The following is a 15,499-nucleotide window of genomic DNA, read 5'->3' as shown; positions in this document are numbered from 1 at the left end:
GTGGGGAGTCATGCTCTACCTCCTTGAAGATAGAGTGTTCACCTATAGTATTTGAAATTCTTCAGAGCAGATTTGTCTTTTCCTCTCCACTTATTTTATTTTTTTATTTTTTTATTTTTTCAACGTTTTTTATTTATTTTTGGGACAGAGAGAGACAGACAGAGCATGAACGGGGGAGGGGCAGATAGAGGGAGACACAGAATCGGAAACAGGCTCCAGGCTCTGAGCCATCAGCCCAGAGCCCGACGCGGGGCTCGAACTCACGGACCGTGAGATCGTGACCTGGCTGAAGTCGGACGCTTAACCGACTGCGCCACCCAGGCGCCCCTCCACTTATTTTTTTATTCAGTTATTTGTAGCGCTATGGACTGATGGCTGTTTCTTTTATACTTTGAATTATAATCCAGTATTGTTGCTCACATTGTTCCAGCTGTGACCATTGGAGCTCTTTCAGTTGGCTCCTGTGTTCATTTGACATACTCCCCTCATTGTGGGTGTTTTAATTTAATTTAATTTATTTTTTTAAATGTTTATTTTTTTTTTTTTTTTTGAGAGAGAGAGAGAGAGGGAGGGAAGGAGAGAGACAGAGGTTACAAAGCAGGCTCCCCACTGACAGAGAGCGGACGTGGGGCTCGAACCCATGAACTGTGAGATCATGACCTGTGCCGAAGTCAGACACTTAATTCACTGAGCCACCCAGGTGCCCCTGTTTTGTTTTGTTTTGTTTTGTTTTGTTTTGTTTTGTTTTTTGAGTGCTTTCTTGTTTTCTGGCACTACAAAATGCTCCATCTTTATATTTCCTACCCCAGACCTAAGATAACCATATCTCAAGGAGCCTTGCTTCCTTTTATTGGCGAATAAATGGTATTAGAAACCAGGATCTGGGTATGAAAGAGTGGTCCTTGCTACTGGTGGGTCCTTGCTTCTAGGCCCTCTTAGCTGACGGAGCAAGGAAATGTACTTACACGTGTGTGCCTCTGTATTTCTGCATGTAACCATATGGATGTATGTTAGGTAAACATGAACTCATGCTGATATCTCCAGCTCTAATCCAGTACCACATGGATCATTCTAGTCTCTTCCCCTTCCAGGTTTATCTGGAACCTCTTTACCCCTACAATGAGACACCCAACTCCTGCAATCCACTACCCGTCTTCTTTCTTTCTTTTTTTTCTTCTTTTTTAAGTTTATTTATTTATTTTGAGAGAGAGAGAGAAGTTCCCAAGCAGGCCCTGCAGTGTCAGCATGGCTGGGCTTAAACCCACAAACTGTGAGATCATGACCTGAGCCAAAATCAAGAGTTGGATGCTCAACCAACTAAGCCACCCAGGTACCCCTCCTCTGTCTGTCTTCTTAAGTGTTAAATTCCAGGATCCAGGTAGAGTGACTTCACAATTGTTAACCCATATCCCCGTGGGAAACAGCATTTCAGCTAGAGTATAGTGCTTGCATACAGTTCATTTTGCCTTTAGTCTTACAGGTTCCACTAATTTCCAAAGTTACTTAGGTCAGCACTTTTTTCTTCTGTCCTCTTCATTGAGGCTGTTCATACATTTGTAATATAGTTAGATACTTTGTCATTTCCTGTATTTTACTCTAGGATCCCCTGACCTCCAAAATGATTTTTTAAATTTGCATACATTAAAGTTCACTCTTTGTGCTATAAAGTTCCATGAGTTTTGAAGCCTATAGATAGTGTCATGTATCCATCATCACAGTTTCTTACAGAATAGTTTCACTGACCCAAAAAGTCCCCTGTGCTTCCCTCACTTAATCCTTATGCACCCACTGAACATTTGGCGACCACTGATCTATTTACCATCTCTAGAGTTTTGCCTTAACCGTGATGTGATATAAGTGGAATCCTACAGTGTGTAACCTTTTCAGAATGGCTTCTTTCACTTAGCAATATGTGTTTAAGATTCACTCATGTCTTTTGGTGATTTGGTGACCCCTTATTTTTTATTGCCGAATAATATTTCATTATACGAGTACCATGGTTTGTTTATCCAGTCACCTATTGAAGGACATCTTGGTTGCTTTCAGCTTTTGATGAGTATGAATAAAGCTGCCGTAAACATTTATGTGCAGGTTTTTATATGGACATAAAACTTCAAATCATAAGTATCTAGGAGTTGCGATTGCTGGATCATATGGTTGAGGCTACGTTTAGCTTTGTAAGAAACGACCAAGCTGCTTGCAGAGTGGCTGTACCATTTTCCATTCCCACAACCAGTGCATGAGAGTTCCTCTTGCTCCACATCCTTGCCAGCAATTGGTAGAGTCAGCTTTTTGGTTTTCAACCATTCTAATAGGTGTCCCCGTATGCCATTCACTAGCTCAAGTACCTTGGCTGTCTAAGCTTTAAAGTTCAATGAGAGTAAAGCAAGAGAGGTAGGATACAGTTGGGGATTTGGGTCTCAGAGATAACTAGCTAACCATGGGGTCATAGAAGTCTAGAAACAACCTGATGTAGTTTCCTTTCTTACTTTTGTTGTATGCCGAACACAAATGGGAAGATGGCCCGAAACATTCCAAAAGAACACTACAGACTTGAGCTTAGATGTTACGTATTTATATAAGACACATAAGGGATCCATATTCACCCAGTATTTTCTTTTGAATTTTTGAGTGATTGAACTGCTTGTGTGCTGGCTGGTATGCTGGATGATGGGGATGCAGTGATGAATAAATCAGACATAGTTGTGTCCCCAGTAGGCTCACAGTCTAACCAGAGGGAGAAACAGTTATAATACACAGCAATTTAGGCTATAATGAAAGACGTACGGGGAGCTGTGGGAACACCAGTGGAAGGGCATCTGACCTTATCTAGGAGTCAGAGATGGTGGCATCTTAGAAGAAGTGACCTCGGCTCCCTCTCTCTCTGCCCCTCCCCTGCTCACTCTCTGTCTCTCTCTGTCTCTCAATAATAAATAAACGTTAAAAAAAAATTAAAAAAAAAGGGGGGGGGCACCTGGGTGGCTCTGTCGGTTAAGCGTCCGACTTTGGCTCAGGTTGTGATCTCACAGTTTGTGAGTTTGAGCCCCGCGTCGGGCTCTGTGCTGACAGCTCAGAGCCTGGAGCCTGCTTCAGTTCTGTGTCTCCCTCTCTCTCTGCCCCTCCCCTGCTCACTCTCTGTCTCTCAATAATAAATAAACGTTAAAAAAAAAAAAAAAAAGAAGAAGTGACCTTGGAGATGTGGTCCATAGCAGGGCTTGGCTAAGTACAGGCCATGGGCCCAATCCAGCTCACTGCCTGCTTTGTACAGCCTGTGAGCTAAGAATAGTTTTTATAGTTTTAAATGTCTGAAAAGAAATAGAAGAGAATAATTTTTTGTGACATTTAAAAATTATATAATCCTCAGATTTCGATGTCTATAAATAAAGTTTTATTGGAACAAAGCCCTGCTTATGGCTCCTTTTACCTTATGACAGCAGGGTCAAATAGTTGTGTACAGCCTGCAGATCCTCGGCCATTTACACTCTGCCCTTTGCAGAAAAGTTTGCCAGTCCCTGGCCCCAGGATGGGTAGGAGTAAGCCGTGTAAAGCAGAATGAGGAAGAAGGAAGTGGGTTTCTGATGGGATCATGGTATAACTGCAGTAACTTTAATATACTTAGACTGTGGCAGTCCAGGGGGCAGGGAGCCAGAGGACTGTGGTGAAAGATGCAGGTGGACAGGTGGGCAGGAATCAGACCAGAAGGAGACTTGGCAGCCATATTGAGAGGGTTGGGTTTATCCAATGGGAAGCTTTTAAAAGATTTAAGTGATGTGATTAGCGTTCCTTTAAAAAAAAAAAAAATCCTCTTGCCACAGTGTAGAGTTCGGGTCAGAGATGGTGGGGTGAGAAAGGAGGCCAGGAGACTATTAATCAGGTTTTTGAAGTCATTCCAGGGAGATGCTGGTAACATGAGCTAGTAGGGTGACATTGGAATATATTGATTTGAGAGGCCTTTAGGAGGCAAAATTGAAAGGCCTTAGGAATTGATTGGAGGTACTGAAATGTAATTATTTTCATGTTTCAAATTGTGTGTGTGTGTGTGTGTGTGTTTTCAACTCTGAAGTTTGTTTTTTTCTGGTTCCTGTGAATGCATGGTTGAAAATCCATGTTTAGTAATCCATGTTTAGTAATAGTCTTCAGGGCAAAATTCTTTCGTGATGTTTCATCCCTCCAGTGCTCCTGGTAACTTGTGTGTTGAAGCAGCATCTTTCCGTGGCTTCTCCATTGCTGTTTTCTGTTGACAAGAGATTTGGCTTTTTACTTATTTATTTTCTAAGTAGGCTCCACACCCGGTGTGGAGGCCAGCATGGGGCTTGAACTCACGACCCTGAGAACAACACCTGAGCTGAGATCAAGAGTCTGACACTTAACCGACTGAGCCACACAGGCATCCCACAGATTGGGCTTTTAAGGAGCCAAGAAACTGTTGGCAGATTAATTTTCCTTTTCAGGTTTATCTTGGTTTAACAACTGTGTCAAAGTATTTATTTATTGAAAGTCCTTGGTTTGCTGTTTGGTTTTGAGGCAATTTGTTAACAATGACAAGTGCTTCCCATTCTCTAGAGCACTTAGACCCTTTCCAGTGTTAGATCTCTGACCCTTGCCTCTTTCCTCCTTGAAGTTCCACTTGGAGTAAATGGAGTGATATCACTATCTTATATTTCATAATATGCTGTGTGGCTTCCAGAGTTCTTACATGTCAACTATTTGATCCCTACAGTAAACCTGTGAGAAGGGCAGGGTAGGTCAAGTCACTGACATTAAGAGAGATTGAAGCCTTGCCCAAAGTCAAGAGGTCAGTAAATAGAGCTGGTGATGGAGCTTAGGTCTGCAGATTTCAAAGTTTTATTCTTTCTGTAATGCACTCTTGTCTCTAGTAAAAGGGAGTCAGACCAGTGGGATATTTATGTTTTCAGAAGTAAAGATCTCTGGATGAAATGCTTGTTTTTTCTCCCTCTCTCTGTGCTCTGGGAGCTGCACTCTGACACCAGCACAGACCTTTCCTGTGCTTTCAAGAAGTATGTGGACAACCAGTGATTCCTAGACTACAATTTGAGAAGTGGGGGGTCTGTATATTAAAGTATATGTAAGTGTGTTTTCGTTCCCTCCCCCTCCCCTTAGGTGTTTTTGACTTTGATGATTCAAGGTCAGATGGGAAAGGCATGCTTGTGGACCAAAGCTCTTGGGGTCAGGATACAGCAGACAGCTTGCTCACAAGGTAATGCACTCTCCCTTCATTTGTGTCTCTTAGGGCCACAATTTTCCTCATTATAGAACTGACACCATTTCTGTGCATGATGTAAGTTGTCCCAAGGTGGCTGGCTTAAGAGATGTTGGACACTTCCTGAGCATTTACTGCGTATGCCCCGCACTGTGCTTTTACCTGGATTATCTTATTTTAACCTAAGACATAGGTTCCATTATTTTCTCTGTTTTACAGCTACAGAAACAGGTGAAGAAGAGACTTTATAGAATGTACCCAAGATCCAGACCTAACAAGTAGCCCATCTAGAGTTTGAAAGTGGCAGTATAACCCTACCTTAGAAATGTAGAAGATTAGAAACAGTTTTATTTCTCCTTCCCATTCTTTTAGGAGTTTCCGGACTCTGAAGATACTTTTTTCCGCTTTTATGTTCTCTCTTTTTTTGATATGCTATTATATTTAGCCTGTACACCAGTGCCCCCTACTGATTGTAGCCGGAATCTCATCTGGTCAAGATAGATTAAAAACTTGTTTTGGTCAGTATTTTATTTTATTTTATTTATTTTTTTTTTGTTTATTTATTTATTTTAATGTTTATTTATTTTTGAGAGAGAGAACAAGCAGGGAAGGGGCAGAGTGAGCGGGGTTTGAACTCGAGAACCGTGAGATCCTGACCTGAGCTGAAGTTGGACGCTAACAGACTGAGCCACCTAGGCTCCCTGACACGTGAAATGTTTAAAGGAAAAGACAAAATCAGAAAAGGATCAAGAAATAGAGAACCAGGAAGATTTAAAAATGATTCATAAGAAAATGTTAGAAAGGAAAAATATTATTAAAACTAAAAATGAGGAGTGGGTTAAACAGAAGATTAGAGGTACTGAAAAAAAGCAGCAGCAAACTGGAATGGTCAGTATTTTAATTATGCACTGAAGCAGTAGCCAACAATCCCTGAACTTTATTTATTTTTGTTTGAGTTTTATTTATTTTTTTTAAGTAATCTCTATATCCAACGTGGGGCTTGAACTCACGACTCCAAGATCAAGAGTGGTGCACTCCACTGACTGAGCCAGCCAGGCACTCCTGGAATCCCTGAATTTTAAATGATAGGTAGATCTGTCATTCTCAGCTCACTTATAATTAGTATGTACTTGATACAATACCAGATACTTGTAGCTATTTATTCAGTGTCAGAAGTTGTTGTGGGTGCTTCGTATATCTTAATTCATTAAGTAATCATCAACAAAAGTTTCTGTGCTGTTATTAGGATTCTGTTAGATAAATGTATCAAATTTTACATTTTGCTTAACTTAAAAATTTTTTTGATGTTTATTTTTGAGAGAGAGAGAGAGAGAGAGAGCGCGCGCGTGCAAGCGGGGGAGGGGCAGAGAGAGGAGACACAGAATCCGAAGTAGGCTCTGGGCTCTGTGCTGACAGCTTAGAGTCTGACATGGGGCTCAAACTCACGAACTGTGAGATCATGACCTGGGCTGAAGTCAGATGCTTAACCGGCTGAGCCACCCAGGCGCCTCTATTTTGCTTAACTTTAAATGTTGGCATTTGAATAATTTTTAGTATGACTGTTAAAACTGCACAAATAAAAATGAAATACAGATTTTCTTGTTCTCCTCTTATTTCTGATTATTCCTGTGGAGTAGAGATACAGTAGAATTGTCAAGTCAAAGGATCTGGATAGTTTTATAGTTTCTTTACATGAAGCATTAGGGTCTAGAAAGAGCACCGTCAAATCTGGGTTCTAATCCATACTCTGCGACCATCCAACTGGGTGGACCATTGATGATGCTAGGTCTCATTTTTCTTATTTGAAAAAGGAAGGGATTAGATCAGTATGTCTTCAAGGTCCCCCCCGATCTGAGATCTCTATCAGAAAATCTCTGGACCAATGTGCTATATGGTTGACAACATGTAAGTTTATTTAATTGCACATAGAAATAATGTTGTCTTAGTGAATGCATTTAACTTTGGAGACTTCTAGCTTTATGTTCATGTATTTTGTCATGGGGAGACTCATCAGAATATGATAAATTTCTGTTTCTTTGTTTTTCTAGACAGAATAAATCCAAGTCTGACATCATTAACATGGTGCACTCCTCCACTATCACAGTATCAGACAAGGCTCATATTTTATCAATTCAGAAGTTCGGACTGCGAGATACAATAGTGAAATCACATCTGGTGCAGAGAGAAGAGGATTATACCTATATCCAGAACTTCAGGTAGCTAACTGGGTGGACTGTTTTCAAAGCAAGGTGATCTCTCAGCTCTCTGGAATGTAAGCACTTCCCCCCAACCCCCCATATCCTGGATTTGGAAGCAAATCCTTCTGCGGAGTCCCTCCCATCATTTTCGAAATGATCATTTCCTTTCGCTCTTCACTAGTAGGCATTTATTCTTGTGCCTTCTCTGGCCAGGCATGGTGGTAGGTGTGGTAGAGCGGAAGTGACACAACTTGCAAATAGTTACAGCAATATTTGAAGAGACACAGGGGCCAGAAGAAGGAATGATATCCTGAAATTTGCATATCTCTTGGTCATTCCAGGCCTTTGAGTGTATATTTATTTAGTTTTGGGAGAGCGAAAGCACGTATGCATTGAAGACAGTCCTTTCTTTGTTTATATGTTTATTTGTTTTTGAGAGAGAGAGAGCCCGTGTGCGAGGGAGGGACAGAGAGAGAGAGAGAGAGGGAGACAGAGGGTCCAAAGCAGGCTCTGCGCTGAAAGCAGAGAGCCCCGTGTAGGGCTCCAACTCACAAAGCACAAGATCATGACCTGAGCCAAAGTCAGACACTTAACTGAGCCATCCGCGTGGCCCTGAAGAAGGTCCTTTAAGTTGAAGTTAGTGAATTGAAGTTAGTGTTTGGTAATCTTTTTAGACAAGATTACTGGAAGTGAAATGAGTAGGGGTTGCAGGATTCTGCTAGATCTTTTTAAATCTGTGCACTGGGACTATAAACACAAGGTAACATTGCTTCCAGATATATAAAGAACCACTTATTGTGAACACTGCTGTTGCTTTCCTTCTGAAAGTAACAAGGTACTTCTCCCCCCCCCCCCCCCAGTTCCCTAGCATACACAGGATGAAGAATCATTTTGTGGATTATAGCTCTCTAATGTGTTTCAAAGCTAAACAGGAATGTTCAGAGTAGGCCTGTCCTGTTTGAAGTCATCATGAAAGCACCAAGGTCACCCTTTGGTGCCACAGTCATTGGTCTAAGTTAGATGTGACATTTCTTGTCTTCGAATTCCACCCCAAAGAGACTGAAACTGGGCAAAGTCAGCATAGGATGCTTTCCCCTGTCACGTCCATAGTCCTCCCAAGTGACTCATCAGTTCTCTTTGTTGACAGGTTTTTTGTGGGAACGTACAATGTGAATGGCCAGTCCCCCAAAGAATGCCTCCGGCCCTGGCTAAGCCATGGCATTGAGGCCCCAGATGTGTACTGTGTAGGGTGAGTGCCTCTCTTCTCGGTTGCCTCTACATCTCGAGAAAGTACAGCTGGGGTTGAAGGGACAGGGACATGAATGTATAACTGTGTTTTCGCAGCAGGTGAAGGGATTGAAAAATGAGCATGTGCTTAATAACAGCTGCTTCTCTGTTTGATGTTCTTACTCGTGGTAAACAAATTTCTGGCACCATTAAAGTGATGTGCTTGGCATTTAAATGCTATTATTTAATTGTTAGTGCAACCCTCCTGTTAAAATCACTACACCTTGAATTGACTTTCGTCACTTACACATTCAACACTTTGTCAGTCATAAAGCAAAGATCTCTTTTTGCCAGGGCAGAAAGGGTAGCTTTTTTAAAAGCGCCATCAGTCATTTTTTCCCCCTCCATACTTCTGTCTTCTTACCACTGTCCTGGGCACTATGGATGGGGTGGGGGCAGCAAAGAAGCCTGTATGGTAAAGTGGGAAGGGCCTAGAATTTGGAATTTATATAGACGCAGGCGTGGCCCCCAGTTTGCCATTCGGTGCTTGTGTGAAATAGCGGTCTTGGCTGTGAAATGGAGATGCTTCTCACTGCTTCACAGGCTGGTTACAGAGAGGAAATGGGTGGCTGCCCATGAAAGTGCTGGTGGTTCCTTAGCACTTAGTCCCTTGGCTTCAAGTGTTTATTTTTCTCCCCTCTCGAGGGGCCTGCAGTTCAGCTGGAGACCCAGGACACGTGCATCTAAACCAGTCTGAGGACGGGTTGTCTCGCACACTACCTTTCTCTGTCTGACCGCTTGCTGCTTATAATAGGTTCCAGGAGCTTGACCTGAGTAAGGAGGCCTTTTTCTTCCATGATACCCCAAAGGAAGAAGAGTGGTTTAAAGCTGTATCAGAAGGTCTTCATCCAGATGCCAAATACGCAAAGGTAAGAGAGGGGCCAGTGACCTTTAATTTTGTGTTGCCACGCAGGGAAATTCGAAGACCGTTTGGACTTTTCCTGTGACCTTTATCAAAAGCCAGTCCTAATTATTTCAGTTCCAAGTCCTCCAGAAGAGGTGCTGTGGGTAGGAAAGACGCAGGCCTTGGCGCTGGCAGGCTGTCCAGGTTATCACGTAGCATGTTCAGTGAGCTGAACAGGTGATCACCCTGTGTCCTGTTCGGAAGAAGGAGACGCATTAGCACCCTGAGCCAACCAACTTCAAGACTCCTTTTCCTCTGGGACATTTATTCCCGTTTTCGACTGTGTTTCATGCCGTGACTTGAATGTTTGTCCCTGTTGTCCAGGTGAAGCTCATCCGACTGGTCGGGATTATGCTGCTGTTGTACGTCAAACAGGAACACGCGGCGCACATCTCCGAGGTGGAAGCTGAGACCGTGGGGACAGGAATCATGGGGAGGATGGTGAGGTTTTGGTCGGTATGCTTGGCAACACCGGTGGCCTTGACCCCTAAGGTTTTGACACTGTGTGTCCTGATACCATGACTGCACGCGCCCCAGTTGGATGGTGCTGGTATGACAAGCTGAACGGGGCGTTCAAGCACGGCTAGATGGAGCGGACCGCTCAGAGGTCAGATTTCAGTGAACTCACCCCATTCAGTTGACTTAACCCATCAGCACGTATCCCCGTGTCCGCTCCACACCGGAGCCTCTAGTTGATCTGCCCCTTCCGCCCATGAAATATGTTGCAGAGACGCTGTTGGGAAACCAAGATAAAGAAAGAGCGCCAGGGCCGCCTGGGTGGCTTAGTCAGCTGTGTGTCCGACTCTTGGTTTCGGCTCAGGTCATGATCTTACGGTTCGTGGGGTCAGGCCTCTCGAGAGAGAGAGATTCTCTCCCCCCCTCTTTCTCTCCCCCCCCCTTCTACTCGTTCTCTCTCTCTCTCTTTCTATCTCAACATAAAGTTAAAAAAAAAAAAGGAAAGAATGCTGATAACAGGTTTGCAATTTTCTTGTCTTGAGGCTCCCACAGTCCCACTTTTAGACTCCACTGCAAGAGCTTGGCTTCCTGTGGAGAAGGGCAAGCATGTGGCTTGCCTGTGACTTAGTGAAAAGTGGACTCAGCTTGGCCACTGACCGGCTAGTCACTCCAGCCAGTGACTCTGGGGTTTGTTTTCTTACCTGTTCAAAGACAGACAGTCACACTGCTTCGTCTCCCTGTCAGGATCATTTTGAAGAGGAAACGTTTTGAGGGTGTGCGGGCGGGAGCGACCGACACGACGAGGTGGCGAGTCGGATTCTGTTGGGCTCTTTTCCGCAGGGCAACAAGGGAGGAGTGGCCATCCGGTTCCAGCTCCACAACACCAGTATCTGTGTCGTGAACTCTCACCTGGCAGCCCACACAGAAGAGTGTGAGAGGAGGAACCAGGACTATAAAGACATCTGTTCTCGAATGCAGTTTTGTCAGGCTGACCCAAGCCTCCCCCCTCTCACCATCAGCAAGCACGAGTGAGTCTGGGCGTGGAGCCCAAGCAATTCACCGCTCCTGCTGTGCAGAGCTGGGGCTCCCCCTGTTGCGTTGGGGGCAGGCCTCCCACGGCCCGAGTGGGAGCTCCAGCCAGCGCTTGCTTCCACGCGGGTTATGTCCCATGAGATGTTCGGTTTCTCAACTCCCCATCCGGCAGATCTCTGGCATCTTGGTCCCACGTCATTTGTCCCCAGAAAAACGTTGGTTTATTTTAATGCGGGTCTGCCTCGATAAACAGCAGGAGGGAAGCAACCAAAGAACGAGCTTGTCAAGCTTTACAGCAAGCTTCGCAAGGTTTTAGAAGTATGTTTTCAGATCCTGTACATCTGTTCTTTCCAGAAGCATATGTGATTAAAATTGGACTGCAGTAGTGTACCTTCGCTTAGTCTTAAACCTCTTGATTCACCGTTAGAGTTGTAGTTACAGCTGCTTAGAGAATCTTGTGCTGATCTTTGTTCCCTTAATCTCTAAAACTTCCCGTATGTCTAAATTTGCGGCATGTTAGAATCCCAGGCTTTACGGTAACACTTGAAGCTTGTGCCACTTCTTTTAGAAAAAGGAAGAAGCCATTGGGGCCATGGTGTCTGCCAGGGAGCACACAGATTCAAGCCTCTCATCCCGCCTGCCGCGGTGGTGGAACTGTCTTGAGCTCACTGGTGTTCTGGAAGCTGACGGGATGGCTTTCCTTCTCCGGGGAACCCAGCAGGGAGTGTGTCTTCCATTCTGCTGAACCTCCGGCACCCTAGTTTGGGAGGTGGCAGCTTGCATGTCAGTCTGTCTGCTGTGAGCTCGTGGGTGCATTTATTGTGCGTGTCTCCTGCTATGCATTCTCCAGTGCCTGGCTGCTGGCTTCAGATAGAGCAGTAGCGGACCTTATGGGATGTGCACGGTCATCTGGGAATGCTTGGTTATCCTTCTCCCAAAGCAGCAGGTGTAATAAAACACCTGCCACACTTCGCACAAAGAGCCAACCAAGGATACCGTGGGGGTTTAACTCAGACTCCCCTGTGAAGGTTGAGCTTTGTTTCAGAGGAACTCAGCTCTAGAAACAAAGGCGGAGAGTGTGTTTTGTGGACTGCGATGTGCACGGAGGCGACATGATGGCATCATCTGGTGCGGGGTCCCTGAGCAATCGACATGACACCCAATATTTGATCTCTGGTGCCTCGTCCCAGAAGTGAGGTGAATGGTGGTCTTGCTTTTAGACCTGATTAGGCTGTCTTTCCAACCACACAAGAATAAAGTAGTCCAGGACGACTCCAGGCTGTTTCTCATGAAACTGGAGCAAGGTCCCGGAGTCAGCAGCATGTTAGCCGTGGCGTGAAATGGGATGGCAAGAGACAAGATTTCCTGAACAGCTGGGTCCCTTCCCTCCCAGCCCCCAAGAAGCCGAGTCTCAGGGCGCTCCCGTCAGAAGCACCCTGGCGAGGATGGGGGAAGTCCCGCCTAAACTGTGAACTTTGTGCTCTGTCCTCACAGTGTGATCTTGTGGCTGGGGGACCTCAACTACAGGATAGAAGAGCTGGATGTGGAAACGGTGAAAAAGCTCATCGAGGAGAAGGCCTTCCAGACGCTGTATGCGTATGATCAGGTACACACAGCCACCTGTGCCCTCTTAGGCAGCTGTCCCGCCACTGTGAGGACACAGGAAGGCCTGGCTTCCCAACCCTCGGCCTCTTCTTCCTCCGCTGGGCAGGCTTCCCTGAGAAGCTGATGGCCTGTCATTTCTCTTTTTTCTGCCTTCCCTCATCCATGGCTGCCTCCCCATCGGCTCTTCCCTCGAGGCGCCTCATCCCCCTTGGGGGCAGGAACGTGTGTTCTCTCTCTCAGTCTCTCTCTCCCCCTCCCCTTTCCCCTGGTGCTTGCGTGTTCATTCATTTATTCAAGAAGGGGCTAAAAGGTTGCCAAGTTTCTCATAGAGATCCTTAGTGTGTTTAAGATGATTTGTTAAATTGTTTTCTGAGTGAGCCTCCTCTGCCCCCTCCTGCTCTTCAACCAGACTTGTCCAGTGTAAATGACAGCCGTTTCTCCTGAGCGGCTTTCTTCACTCCTGCCAGGAACCAGTTCTGGAACCTGCTGTTCTCCACTGTGGTCTGGGTCAGCGTTTCTTGCTCAGAGCATGAGCCATTTCACAGGACAAGAGATGTGTGTCTCGCTGGCTTCCTTGAGGCTACTCGTCCCTGTAGGTTTCAAAACCATTCAAGTGGTCAGGGTTGTTCAGAAGGTTCAAGTCCCTTTTCTTTTTAGTCTGTAGCCGCCTTCTTATTGTCACCAGTCTCAGTCTTTCTGTTAACCTTTTTGTCCCCTGATGCACATCAGTCAGAGGGGGAAACATCTCAACTTTGTTGTGTCTTTCTTTTATGGAATCATCTCCTTTTTGACCATTTTTCTCTCCAGTTCCTTTCTTTTCCTTACGTGTTTTTTTCTCTTTTATTCCTGTTTCCGCATTAAGCCAATCTGCTCAAAACTGTTTACTGCATCTGTATTCTTGAGTGAGGCATTCTAACTTCCCTGGCGGTTTCCTGCTGACCTCCTCTTGCCTTCTTTTCTGGTCTGTCTTCAAGTAACAGTACCTGTTTTGTGTATTCTTTGCTTTCCAGATGGTTTTAAGGTCTTTACATACTGATTTAAGACTCCTCTTACGTTAATATCTACATTTTTATTGTTTCTGCTGCCTTTTCCTTAGTAGTTTTTTTTTTTTAGGCATTCCTATTTTGGGGAATTTGGCAACTGTTGTCCCCTGAATAGCTGCCACCCTGTGTCCAGTGCTAGCTGGCAGTTCTTCATCAGTCCATGACGGGCCAAGCTTGGTCCCCCCGGGAGGAGACAGGAGCACCTGTGGTTGTTCATCTCCCTGAGAGTGTGATCTGGAAGGAGCTCCTCAAATGAGTGCAGCAGGAGGAATGCTGGCTATTCTCAGGATGCACTAGGCACTATTCTAAGCTGACAGTTCTTTCCAACAGCCCCAGGGGGCAGACTCTCTTGCCAATCCAGAATTTGCAGAGGGGGGACATCAAGGCACAGAGCTTCCCCCAGTTCAAATAACTCATTTGATAAACTCCTTTAGAAAACTGTTTAAATTTACATTTAATTCATACTTGTTTTGGTATACTTCTATTTCTACGTACATGAAAGTCCCCTTTGCTTTTTGTACTGTATCTTTCCAGACCCTTTTCCATGTAGTCCTCTCTCCATGTACAGTGGGAACAACTGTGTTACGCACATGAAATGTCTGATACTTGGAAGGAGAAGCTCCGTGTCTGTTGGTACCTGATCCTCTTAGGGACGTCTCAGTAAGACGGTACTCAGGTCCCTTGGATGCAGGTACACTCTTAGAAAAGAGCCTTAAAAACTGTACAGCAGGCAAAGGAGTGGTCAGCTTACTCCCCTTCCTAGGATTTCGTTCTCAGAATCTTACAGAATAACTTTCTCCTGGGCCTTTCCCTTTAGGTTAGGGTTCAACTTCCAGATTAAAGCCCTTTCCTCTGCTAATTCAAGGTTTCAGTTTTTTTATCTTGAGGTTTTTTGTTTTTTTTGTTGTTTTTTCCCCCCCTTCCATCCTTTTACACAGCTGAAAACTCAGGTCACGGCCAAGACTGTCTTCGAAGGCTTCACTGAAGGCGAGCTCACGTTCCAGCCCACGTATAAGTATGATACTGGCTCCGACGACTGGGACACCAGGTAGGTAGGGAGTTGTGCAAATGGAAACCCAGAAATTTTGGGAAGCACTTGCCCCTATGGACCTAAAGAAGGAGATAGGAATCCTATTACTTCCCCGTGTTTTGCACTCTGGTCAAACGTTTTCCCTCAGTATCTGCTCATTCAGCAGCCCTACCTTCCCACATGTTTTCTTTTCGACTGCCTTAGGCTTTGTTCCACAATAATTTACTTTTCAGTTATGCTTAGGGTGATAGGATGATTCTAAGCAGCTTAGCTTGTACTTGGTCACTACATAGGAGTTTATTGTTTTTCTTAGTGCTTATGGCATGCCTCACATTATGTCACACACTTCTATGACCTCATCTAATCATCCCTACAGCCACCGGAAGTAGGTGTGATTTATTATCCTCAATTCTTAGATCGGAGAACGGAGGCATGCACAAATTCAAGAGCCTCTCAAGGGGCACCTGGAGCGTGCAACTCTTGATCTTGAGGTTGTGAGTTCGAGCCCCATGGTGGGCATAGAGATTACTTAAAAATAAAAATCTTAAAAAAAAAAAAAAAAAAGAGATAAGAAATAAAGAGCCTCCCAAACAGGGAAGTATAGAGCCAGGATTCTAACCTAGGCAGTAGGAATTCAGAGCCTGTTTACACCACCATCTTTTAAGGGCCACAGAGTGCTTACTTGCAGGTTGCCTTTTTCATCTCATCCCCATAGGAGGGTAA

General features: G+C 44.8%; 1 protein-coding gene across 1 annotated transcript in view; it reads left to right on the top strand.

Moving 5' to 3' along the window:
* Window positions 1-15,499, top strand: part of INPP5B (inositol polyphosphate-5-phosphatase B) — a 49,862-nt gene that overhangs the window by 23,639 nt on the left and 10,724 nt on the right. The window contains 8 exon segments of the mRNA XM_042954261.1: window positions 5,122-5,218; window positions 7,270-7,437; window positions 8,567-8,668; window positions 9,461-9,575; window positions 9,935-10,051; window positions 10,907-11,094; window positions 12,593-12,704; window positions 14,685-14,794. Of these exon segments, the coding sequence (XP_042810195.1) occupies window positions 5,122-5,218; window positions 7,270-7,437; window positions 8,567-8,668; window positions 9,461-9,575; window positions 9,935-10,051; window positions 10,907-11,094; window positions 12,593-12,704; window positions 14,685-14,794 (1,009 nt within the window).

The sequence above is a fragment of the Panthera leo genome, chromosome C1, assembly GCF_018350215.1.
Source record: "Panthera leo isolate Ple1 chromosome C1, P.leo_Ple1_pat1.1, whole genome shotgun sequence".
Lineage (NCBI taxonomy): Eukaryota > Metazoa > Chordata > Mammalia > Carnivora > Felidae > Panthera > Panthera leo.
The sequence above is the reverse complement of the archived record's forward strand: the minus strand, read 5'-3'. Positions and strand labels throughout refer to the sequence as shown.